The 12,527-nt window shown below is 42.4% G+C and overlaps 1 protein-coding gene across 1 annotated transcript in view; it reads left to right on the forward strand.

Annotated features, from left to right (window-relative positions):
• The first annotated feature begins 632 nt into the window (after window positions 1-632).
• Window positions 633-12,527, forward strand: part of EIF2AK4 (eukaryotic translation initiation factor 2 alpha kinase 4) — a 105,656-nt gene continuing 93,761 nt past the window's right edge. The window contains exons 1-3 of the mRNA XM_008017075.3: window positions 633-860; window positions 6,046-6,158; window positions 10,008-10,110. Coding sequence (XP_008015266.3) covers window positions 717-860; window positions 6,046-6,158; window positions 10,008-10,110 — 360 coding nt within the window. The 5' untranslated portion in view covers window positions 633-716. The remainder of the gene's footprint in view (window positions 861-6,045; window positions 6,159-10,007; window positions 10,111-12,527) is intronic.

The raw sequence follows: 12,527 nt of genomic DNA on the forward strand, positions 1-12,527 counted from the left end.
TGGTGAAACACCGTCTCTACGAAAAATACAAAAATTAGCCGGGCGTGGTGGCGCGCGCCTGTAGCCCCAGCTACTCTGGAGGCTGAGGCGGGAGAATCGCTTGAACCCGGGAGACGGAGGCTGCAGTGAGCCGAGATCGCGTCACTGCACTCCCGCCTGGGGAACAAGAGCCGAAACTCTGCCAAAAAAAGAAAAAAAAAAAGAGTGTCCCGCAGTAGTCATGCCAGGGTGGAGAAGTTCCAGCAAGCACTTCTGTTAAAGATACTTGTTTCGTGAAAACTATACAATGTGGCGTTTTCATTCCTATCTGTGTGATTCATTTCTTAGTTTCCTGGAGTTCCTTTGCTCCCCTTCCCTCAGCAGGATGTGGGCAAAGCTGTGCTGCGGCCCTCTTCCTTCGCTTGGGCTTCTGGAGCCTCCGGAGCTGGCTCCCGACGCGCAGCTCCGCCCACGGCCCGTCCCCCGAGCCTGGCCCCGCCCGGCGGCGTCGAGCCCCGCCCACGAGTCCTTCTCCCGCGCGGAGTCTCACCCACAGCCAGTCCCCGGCGCGGAACCCCGCCCACGATCCCGTCCTAGCGCGGAGCCCCGCCCACGAGCCCGTTTCCAGCGCGGAGCCCCGCCCACAGCCTGTCCCCAGCGCGGAGCCCCGCCCCGCAGGCTGCCGGGGGCCCACCGCCGCCCCGGCAAGGCCGCCCCGCCTTGGGCGCAGCGCTGCCATGGCTGGGGGCCGTGGGGCCCCCGGGCGCGGCCGGGACGAGCCTCCGGAGAGCTACCCGCAACGACAGGACCACGAACTACAGGCCCTGGAGGCCATCTACGGCGCGGACTTCCAAGACCTGCGGCCGGACGCTTGCGGACCGGTAGGAACGTGGCTTGTCAGGCCCGAGCTGGTGTGCCCTGGCCTCCCCCGGCCCTGGGCCAAAGCCCAGACACTTTCAGATAGGGCCGCCGCTTTAAGATCCTGCAGTCTTTCATCCCTCAGGTTCCACCCATGCTCACTTTTAGTTCTCGCACCTGCAGCTGGTCTCCAGAATCCCACCTAGGCCGAATTCTTCCACAGCCCTTTCCCCATGATTTCCCCAGAGGAATTCCCCGGGATTCCTCTCTCTTACCTGGCACTGCTTCTTATTCCTGTAACACATCCCGTAACATATCTGCCTCCTTCCAACCTTGTGCTTTTTCCCCCCTGAAAGCCCTCGCGGATGATACAACAGCACATTCCTACGCACCCTTTGCTACTTTGTTCTGAGAACGCTTTTTGGGCGCTCGCACAGGCCTTAACGTCCTCAATCAGAATTCTCGTTTCATCCATGCATTCAGATCTGCACGCCGCATAATTCCCGCTGTACTCCCCAGGTATCCTCACTGTGTTTTCCGATACGGAGGAACTGTGCATACGTCTGCACCTTCCTCTAAGACAGTTAGCTCAGAATATAGCACACATTCATCTTAGCTGTAGTGGAGAGAGGGTTCTAGACTGAGTCTAGAGCAGGAGTGTCCAATCTTTTGGCTTCCCCGGGCCACAAAAAATACACTAACGATAGCTGATCATCTAAAAAAAAAAAAAAAAATCGCAAAAAACCCTCAATGTTTTAAGAAAGTTGACGAATGTGTGTTGGGCCACATTCAACGCCATACAGGGCTGCATGCGGCCGATGGGCCTTGGGGTGAACCAGCTTGCTTCAGACTTTTTAAAATGGCATTTTGTTTAAAATATTATTTTGCCTTTAAAATATTATTTTGCCTTTTTGTCTGGAAATTAAGGCATATTATAAATTATTTATACTGACAGTTTTTTTCCCCATCCTTGAAGAGGTGATCTACCAAACTGTTTCTGAATGTTATCATATTATCATTTAAAACATACTTCTAACTTCATCTGCTTTTTTTTTGAGACAGGGTCTTGCTCTGTCACCCAGGCGGGAGTGCAGGAGCATGATCACGGCTCACTGCAGCCTATTCTCAAGCAGTCCTTCTGCCTCAGCCTGTCAGGTAGCTGGGACTACAGGCACATGCCACTACACCTGGTTAATTTTTTAAATTTTTTATAGAGACAGAGTCTTGCTCTGTTACCCGGGCTGGTATCAAGTTCCTGAGCTCATGCAATCCTCTCATCTTGGCCTCTGAAAGTGCTGGGATTACAGGCGTGAGCCCGGCGCCTGGCCTCTTCATCTACTTTTAACTCTGGCATTTCATAACATCTGCTTTATCTGCACATCCAGGATTTCCTCAAGAAATACCATCTGCTGGAGCTATCAGGGCAAAATATTCTCCCTCAAACTCAGGGTTCTTCTTCATGAAATTTGTTTTAGGCGTTAGGAATACAGCTGTGGGCAAAACAGACAAAAATCCTTGCCCTCAGGGAGCTTACTTTTCTAATGCTTAATATGAAGTTATTTGTAACCTGAAATAGTAAAAGTATAAATATTCCCCTTAACATGACAGAGAAGTTGGGGATTGGGCAACTTCGATGTTCCCAAACATTGAGAATCAGGAAGTAGGCCCAACAGGCAGCCAAAATAGGTGTCTCGAAGTGTACACCAGACTCAACACAAAGTCCCTAAGGCTTCGTTCTGAACCAGTTTGTTTACTTTATACAAGCTTAGTTGTCTGCTCCTAGGGCTGCAGAAAAATGGAAGAAAAAAAGCAACTTCTTTTAGGTCGGGATATTGGTAACCCCAAGAATTTATAGCTGGTGGCTTTCATAACAAGATGAAAGACTAGACAAACCAAAGCAAAAACTATAGAAGGCAGGCAGGAGAATTTAAATAGCTGTCTGTGGCCTGTTGTACACAGGGCAAATGGCCTCAACCATTCATAGGCCCAGCAGGCAAGTAATTGATGGTCTCAAGGATGAATCAGAGTTTAGTCATTCAACAAGCACTTATTATCACCTGCTATTTGCCAGGGAAAAGTGATGCAGGTCTGAAATCCTTTATCCACAACTCTTTATTGAGAGGGAGTTTCTCTCTGTCACCCAGGCTGGAGTGCAGTGGTGCGATCTCAGCTCATTGCAACCTCCACCTCCCAGGTTCAAGCGATTCTTGTGCCTCAGCCTCCCAAGCAGCTGGAATTACAGGTGTCTGCCTCCACACTTGACTAATTTTTGTATTGTTAGTAGAGACAGAGTTTCATTATGTTGGCCAGGCTGGTCTCGAACTCCTGACCTCAAGTGATCCTCCCGCCTTGCCTCCCAAAATGCTGGGATTACAAGTGTGAGCCACCATGCCCAGCCTTTTATCCAAAACTCTTGAGACTTGATGGGTTTCAGAACTCAGAAGTGCTTCTGTTCACGTTTATGTGTGCACATTACACACGTTACCTAATACCTTCCTCAGTGTCTGGGGCAGCATCGAAAATCAAACACAATGAAACGTAGAAATACTCAAATTTCACACTGAACAGATAAACACTGTTACTAACCTCATGTTAGTTCAGGCTAAATTTACTGCCAATAAATTCAGGTTAGATTTTTTTTCCAACTTCTTTTAGTGGGGATGTGTTGTAATATAAATTTCAGTTTAGTAGCGTATGTATATCATTTATAAATAACATTTTGAGGTGCATGCTAAAAACTTGCATTTGTAAAAAGTTTGGATACTGCCAGTTTAAAGTATCTATAATTTTTAGATAGTTACAAATTGCTAACTTATTTTGGCTAGCTTTCCACAACAGCGAAAGGTCTGCTCATTTATAATTGGATAGCTTTTAGAAACATCCCTCCAAAAAACTTGCTTCAATCCCTGGATCCGCCAGTAGTGTATGGTAGTGTTTGTTTTCCTTTATCTTCAACAATACTATATGTGTTAGACTGTTTCATCCTTGCCAGGTAAAGGAAACATATCTCATTTTAATTTTTATTTATTTATAAATTATCTAGAACACCTTTGTTTACAAACCATTGATTTTTCTTTTCCTGTGAACTGCTCATGCTCTTTGGTTTACTCTTCCACCCTGTGGTCCATTTTCTTGTTTATTTGTAAGAGCTAAATATCTTAAGAAAATTAGCATTTTGGGTCATATCGTGCATATATTTTCTCCTAATCATATCCATTTATTTATGTAATTTATGTGATTTTAAAAATGTGAATAGAGTCAAAATGACCTATTTTTTTGTGTTATGGTCCCTGTGGGGTTTTTTTCCCCCCTCTGCTCCAGTGTTACTAAAAACCAAATTCTTCAAAGTTTACTTTTAACTTGTTCATGACTTCATTTTTAAATTTGCATCAAATAAAGATATAAGTAGTTTTTTTTTTTTTTTAAGTTCTTTGTTCCATCGAAGTATGGGCCTACGCCACCTCCCCGTGTGCATCTTTCCTCTTCCTGCTAAGCAGCTAGACACATACAGGGAGTTGAATTTTTCATTGTCTTCCACTCATTTGAAATGCCATTCCTACAAGCCCAATGCCTGGTAAAACAAACAAAAAACTTTCTAAAATTGTTATTGAATGAAATAATTCTCACATGTATTTCGAGTCTCTTTTTTTCCCTGTCTGGAATGCTTGGTCTCTGGCTTGTCTCAGCTTCAATGCTACGTCCTGCTACCTCCTCAGATAGTTCTTCTTTGATAACCACATTTAATTACATACCCTCACACCCAAAGTCATTCGCTAAGGAGAGCACCACGTCATCTCTTCAACAGCACTCTCTAAACTTGCACTTACATGTTTGTGATGTTTGTTTTCCCCCACCAGACTGAAGTTCCTTGAGAGCAGGAACCATATCCGTGTTCTCACCTCTGTGGACTAAGCACAGTGCCTGACACAGAGTCAGTGCTTAACAAATGTGGGTGATGGATGTGTGATGGGTGAATGAGTGGATGCAAGGCCTGTGGACCAAAGAGTGCTTAACCCTGCTGGGACGACATGTGCAGAATTATGCTTTATGGAAGGACCTACACATTTATCAAGGATTATTATAAAGCCGTATAAGAAGTGATCTTATGAAATTTGTACACATAGTAGAAGAGAACAGTGTTTATTATATGGTACTCCTTGTAAGGTTCATGTTATCAATTTCTGTTAGCATTTAGTGTTGCTAAGTACTTCGCTTCCCTGAAATAATTTTTAGATTTTCTCTTTTCTGATGATACCACGTTTCTCTTTTTGCCCCGCCTGCCAGGACATTCAGAGAAAAAAAATCAAGGCTCAATCCCAGCAACTTAGGATGGCATAATAAAAGAGTGGCTTATGGGAGGAGACAGGGTTTGGAGTCAAGGCGGGTTTGAATCCCAGCTCTGTCCCTGTGTATCTGTGGGCAAGAATGTAAAACTCCCTGAACCTGAGCTTCTGTATCTGTAAAATGGAGATGGCACCTGCCTTGCGAAGTTGGTAAGGTGCCTGGGCCATGGGAGTGCTCAGCCATTACTTTTTCTCTCAAGACTCCCCTTTTTCATTATATACATAGAATATGAACTACTTCAAACCCACTTTGGAAAAAGGGTATATAAGTTGAAGAACAAGGGTATTTGGTGATTTGATGAAAAGCAGTTGATTGAAAACATGCAGTTCTGTCCTTGTCAAGGGTTTTCATTTGTTAACATCTCAGTATTCAGATCTCAATTCAAATCCCCCCTGCTCTGCTCACAGAGTGCTTCCCTAACCCACCTGTCTGGATATCTTCTCCTTGCCCACCACTATGTCCCTCTACTCTGCTTTGTTTTCTTTACAGCACTCATCACTATTTGACATCACTTGTCTTCTAGTTTGTATCAGCTGGTTGGGACTGTGTCTGTCTAAATTTACCTCTGCACTCCCAGCTTCCCGGAGAGCACCCAGACATAATAACTCAGTAACATCTGAATGAATGGAAGCTGAGTGGAACATTTTGGTTCATTTCTTAGATAACTTAAAAAAGGAAAACGCATTTTCTCTGACTCAGGTTTTGTTTTTAAATCATGCTTTTGGAAAGTATGCCAGATTATCTATGTAAAATATAATTGCAAATATTTTTAAAGTAGAACTTTTGATCTAAAATGATCATTATCTTAATCATTAATGATTGGCTCTACACTATGAAAAAAAGTTTCTGTTTTTCTTCTTTTAGGTCAAAGAACCCCCTGAAATCAATTTAGTTTTGTACCCCCAAGGCCTAACTGGTGAAGAAGTATATGTAAAAGTGGATTTGAGGGTTAAATGCCCACCTACCTATCCAGATGTGTGAGTACATTTATAAATAACTTTGACATGGTTTCAGTTTTCTGTTTTGACAACATAGATTGAAATTAGTAGTATTTTCTCCTTCCTGCTCCCATTCCACATAAAATTTCATTTCCTGTATTTCAACAAAACTACATCAGCAATAGATGTTTTCATGAAACCTGTCTCATTTTAAGCCTGTTTGTAGCTATAGAATTGTCACTGCAGATACTAATATTTGCCCAGTGACTATTTTGCTTCCTTTGATGTGTTAACTTTTGTTTATTTATTTCTTCATAAGTTAGGAAGAGGAAAAATTTGGAAGAAAACGATAGAGGCATGGTGACTATTGAAAGCACTTACACAGTTAGAGTATGGTTGGTGTTAGAAACTCAGCAAGTCTGTGCCTGAGATGACCTTTCGCTGCCTAGAGTGAGGGAGAGTATTTGGAGCTGTCCTGCCTCTTAGTGGGGCACTGCTGGCGAGTGTCCATCGTGCAGGGCTGTGCCATGCACTGCAGGATGCTTAGCATCCCTGGCCCCCACCTACCAATGCCACGAGTGTCCTCCAGGCATTGAAACAACCAAATAACCTACATATTTCCAAATTCCCCCTGAAGGTGATGTCACCTCTGGTTGAGAACTTTTAGTTAGAGATGGGATTTCACTGTGTTAGCCAGGATGGTCTTGATCTCCTGCCCTCGTGATCCGCCCGCCTCAGCCTCCCAAAGTGCTGGGATTACAGGTGTGAGCCACTGCACCCAGCCAGCCATCAGCCCTTAAGTATGTATATTTGGTGTAATCTTTCCCCATACATCCCACATGCAAAGGCAGGTTGGCCTGGATGGCGTTAAGTAGTTTGAATTTACTGGATGGGGAACCAGTGAAGGTTTCTGAGAAGGAAAGGGACAAATAAAAGGAAACTCTGCTTTACACAGTGGGTGGTAAATTTATGGAATTTATTATCCTAAGAAGTGATAGGGAGGATATGAAAAGACAGGTAGGTCAAAATTGAGCTCCTTGAAGTCAGTAACCGTTCTTAGCCCCCAAAACTGTACTGAGAGTATTATAGTAGGTATACTATACCTACTATAAAAATATTAATGAAGCATTAATGGAAAAAGATAATTAAAAATTTATGAAAGGAAATTAAGACAGTGCCTCTCTAGGTTTTTTTTTTTCCTGACACCAAATACATTATGCCTTTTCTGATACCATGTGAGTGTCCAATAGTTCAGTTCAAGTCTGACATTATCTGTAGTTAGCATAGACCCCACAGATTAAGGACTCAGTTCCACAAGATTGCCTCCATTTCTGATGCTAGTTGCAAGTCCCAATACTTCTGACCATTTATAGCCAGTGTATATTTGGGGGTTTCCACCGCCCCCTCCTAAGTTGCGATAATTGCTAGAATGTGTCACAGAGCTCAGTTTCTATGAGTTACATTTACCAGTTTGTCATAAAGGATACGGCTGCGGAATAGCCACATGGAAGAATTATGAAGGGTAAGGTGTGTGGGAAGAGGCACAGAGCTTCCATACCCTCTTCAGGCATGGCACCCTCCCAGCACCTCCCTGTGTTCTTCAACCAAGAATCTCCCTGAACCCTGTCGTTTAGGGGTTTTTATGGAGGTTTCATTATGTAGAGATGATTGATTAATTAAATCTTTGGCCACTGGTGATTGAACTTGATCTTCAGCCCTCTACTCCTCCCCAAAGATCTGGGATGGGACTGAAATTTCTCACCCTGTAATCAAGGCTTAGTTTTTCTGGTGACCAGTCCTGATCCTGAAGCTCCAGGTACTGACCAGAGTTACCTCGTGAGCACTGACTCCAGTATGGTTGGAAGGGATTTGTTATGAAAAACATAAGATGCTCCTCTCACCCCTGTTGCTCAGGAAATTCCAAGGGTGATAGGATCTCTGTGCCAGGAACAGGGATCAAAGACCAAATATATAATTTTTTATTATACCATAGCCTCAAGAATTCAAAATGTTTATTCTTGAAAAATCAAAATAAAGAAAAAGTTATATGTGCTATAGTGTTATACATATATAAGTGCTAAAATATTAATTATAGCATTATTTGTGAAAGTAAAGCAATTGGAAGCAGTCTAAATGTCAAACACTAGAGCGAGGTTTCTTCACCTTGGCAATACTGACATGTGGGCAGTTGTTGTGGGGGCCGTCCTGGGCTTCGTGGGATATTTAGTAGCATCCCTGACCTCCGTCTGCTAGATGCTGGGAGTACGTTTCTCCCCAAGTTGTGACAACCAAAAAAAGTCTCTAGATGTTGACAGATATCCCCTGGGGTCAAAATCACCCCTGGTTAAGAATCATGGCACTAGATAACTATTCAGGTAAATCTTAATGTGTCCACTTGATAAAAATATTATGGGATGATTGTTTTTAACATTGAAATGCTGATAAAAAGTTAAAAAGCAAGCATTATAATATCAGCTACATAAACTATGAATTATATGGCAAGGAAATAAAGAGAACATTAGAATTTTCTTTGAAGTTTAATTAGCATCATTGATGAATTTTTCACCATTCTGTTGATATTGCTATATAACGATTACTTATTTTTTAAATTATGACAACAAGCTTAATTTAGGGTAATATTCTTACCCTTTTGAATACAGTACAGGAAAACATTGTTTTTCTGCAGAATAGTCCTTGATACCACTGTGAAAGAGAGACTCCCGGGTTAGATTCTGGAATTCTGGAAATTTCAGCCCCATCCCAGACCTTTGGGGAGGAATTCTGGAAATTCTAAATTCTGGAAATTTCAGCCCCATCCCAGTTCTTTGGGGAGGGAGGAATCTAACTCCGGATTCCATACATAGACTGAGGACTATATGGTTGGTTTTTCTATTCTTTCCCTCATATAAACTACTTCCTGTCAGGTTTCTATCTGTAGAAATAGATAATGATCATAGCACCCTGTCATACTGAAGCATTGAGAGAACGCATAGATAAGTGCATACTCGAGACTTCATGGGGTGAAATGCCATGAATTACTCAGAAATGCTTGGTAAAAGTGATGAGTCATCATCTCTTCAGTTAAAATTAAATAACTCCTATTTAATCTCGGAGAGTTGTTATTGGATATTTATTGGTTGGGAATGAAATGAAATCCGAGGGCTGGTTGTGTAATTTCCTTGAGTTGAAAATGTTGACTTAGATGAGCTCTAGGCAGAGTTGCAAAGAATGTGCATGACTAGATGTATTTATACACAGGAAGTGAGCATTTCCACCTTGTTTCGATCAGAATGAGTGATTGGGATGCAGCAGTGTGTTGTGGGAATACTAGAGGGATCACCAGGGCTCCGTCTCACCTAGTTATTCTTGTTCTGCTTTACACTAGAGCACACTCGAGTGCAGAGCACTTGGCCTTGCCAGTGAGCTGTCAGAGCTAGGTTAATTCACATCGGCTGCAAGCTAGGGTAGAGAATTACCATACAGAGGAGCACATGGTTAAGTTACTAGGCTAGAGTCAGCCACAGAACTGGAATGATTTTGTTTGTTTGTTTGTTTTTTAAGCAAAGAACTTAGAGTTAGGGATCCAGGGCAAATCATAGGAAATAAATAGTAATTGATGTTGGGAAATTTCAATCGGATTGTAAAGCTGAAATTAGATACAGGGGTCAAGTAAGTCTGACAGCTCAGACAGAAGGCTTTGGCCAGCCCACTTCTTCCCTGTAGGATGCAGGTGACTCCACTGTGTCAACTGGAGTTACAGGGATATGTTGAAGTCCCTTTGAGATTAAGGACCTCAGGCCCAGAGTGCTTTCAGTTTAGCAAATATTGATGCAAACAGGCTATACTTTCTGGAGTAACCCCTTTTTTTTTTTTTTTTGGCTTTTCCAGAGTTCCTGCAATAGAGTTAAAAAATACCAAAGGTCTATCAAATGAAAGTGTTAATTTGTTAAAATCTCGCCTAGAAGAACTGGCCAAGAAACACTGTGGGGAGGTAAGATTTGTTAAACCGGAATTAAGACAGTAAACTTCCCCATTGCACCTCAAATCCAATTTTGAGTAGCATGTTTTGTGTTTTATTGGTTCTACAAAAGGGAACATTGTGATTTTTATTTATTTAATAGGATTAATGAAATGTGTAGTCTATAGATGGTACTATTGATGCTGAAGAATGTTTCTGAAAACATTCAGAAACATGGGCCCCATCCCACGTCAGGGATGGTGGCTCACACTTGTAATTCCAGCGCTTTGGGAGGCTGAGGTGGGAGGATCACTTGAGCCCAGAAGTTTGAGGCCAACCTGAGCAAAATGGCGAGCATTTGTCTCTAAAAAATTTACTGAGTGTGGTGGTGTATGCCAATAGTGCAAGCTACTCAGGAGGCTGAGGTGGGAGAATTGCATGAGCCCAGGAGTTTGAGGTTACAGTGAGCTATGATCATACCCCTTCACTCCAGCCTGGGCCATAGAGCAAGATCCTATCTCTTACAAATAAAAAAAGAAGAATTTTTCTGAAAACAGTTGATGTGAACCCAGCCACACTTTTTGTACACTTTGGATCTGGCATCATGACTTGATCTTGACTTGAACCTTTTTGTTGGAAAAATGCGTCAGACAAGCAATTTCTGACTGCCTCTCCCCTTTGCATATCAGAGGAATTTGTTGTTTTCTTTCTCAATAATTAGCGACACACTCTACTCCTTCAATGTCTATCATATACCTGAGCATTTACACTGAGTTCAGTACTCATTCTTTTTTAATCTGCTGAACATTAGGATCTACATATGAGTTCTCTCTTGGGTGGCACAGCTGTCTCTGGAAGGCAAGACTAAGTGTCTTCTGGAGGCAGAGTATGGCTGTGCTTTCCTTAGGCCAGACCAGTTCCCTCAAAGTATAACGCTTGTTTGCCTCACTTTTGTGTAAAATCACTCAATGTTTTTACCTGGCAGCTCATGCGTAACGATCCCTTTATGTGAAAGCTGAGAAGAGGTGCCCTCGGCTTCCATGTCTGTTTCAGACTTTTATTAGAGATAACCAAAGGTAGCATTCACCTCACAGAAAGTAACTGGACAGATTTTTACTTGCTTTTCATAACACAATGAGTCATAGTACAATCCATGGACTGCCTTTTAGCTGTAAAAATTGTGTCCATTGAAGTTGCTGCTTCCAAGAACTTCAGTGATTGATGAGATATAGAAAGTGAGTGTAGAACAGCCTGGATTAAAAAACTAGGCCTTGGGAATGATTCCAAAGTTCTTTCTAGTATACGGGACTCCAGTGTCTAACTGAAAAATAATATGAAGTTATATGGAAAATTCAACTACAGAGAAACTTCTGGTTTCCTGGATTTTTGATTTGTGTTTAATTTTTTTTTTGAGAGAGAGACAAAGTCTCACTGTCTTACCCAGGCTGGTCCCAAACTCCTGGCTCAAGCAATCCTCCTACCTCGGCCTCCCAAAGTGCTAGGATTACAGGCCCAAGCCACCACACCCAACCTGATTTAAATTTTTATTTTGAGATAATTATATATTTATATATACCTCTTACCCAGTTTGCCCCAACAGTAACAGTTTGCTGCACTGTAGTACAATGTCATAACCAGGATATTGACATTGATACAATCAAGATACAGAATATTGTTCTCACCACAAGGATCTCTCATGTTGCCCTTCTGCAGCCACTCCCTAAACTCTACCCTCTCCACATCTGCGTTGCTCCTTGGGTCCTAAGGCCCTAACCAGTTTGCCTTCTACTCTTTACCTTTCAGGGTCATCTTACACTTGTTTTATTTGTAATGTCCAGGGTTTTTTAGTTGTATTTGGTAGGAGGAATAGGAAGAAGTAGGTATACTCCATCTTCCCAGAAGTGGAAGTCCTGATTTGTGGTTTTTAATATTTACTATGTTCCCAGTAACTAGTAAGAGTCCCATGCCTTTCCTGTCTGTTCCACTACAGCTGCCTTTTGTGAAGGGAACATGTCCTGATTATTAAAAGAGGCAGAAACTGGTAAAGACATAGTAGCTTTGTACACCAGTGTTTATAGCAGCGTTATTCACAAGAACGAAAAGGTGGAAACAACCCTGGGTCCACTGACAGGTGAATGGATAAACAAAATGTGGTATATACATATAAGGGAATATCATTCAATCTTAATAAGGAAGGAGGTTCTGACACGTGCTACGAAATGAATGAACCTTGAGGACATTATGCTAAGTGAAAGAAGCTGGTAACAAAAAGGCAAACACTATATGCTTCCACTTACATGAGGTACCTTGAGTAGTCGAGTTCACAGAGGCAGAAAGTAGAACAGTGGTTGCTAGGAGCTATGGGGAGGAGAGAATGGAAAGTTATTTAATGAGTACAGTTTGAGAAGAAGAAAAGGTTCTGGAAATGGATGATGGAGATGGTTGTACAA

The sequence above is a fragment of the Chlorocebus sabaeus genome, chromosome 26 (assembly GCF_047675955.1).
Source record: "Chlorocebus sabaeus isolate Y175 chromosome 26, mChlSab1.0.hap1, whole genome shotgun sequence".
NCBI classification, from domain to species: domain Eukaryota; kingdom Metazoa; phylum Chordata; class Mammalia; order Primates; family Cercopithecidae; genus Chlorocebus; species Chlorocebus sabaeus.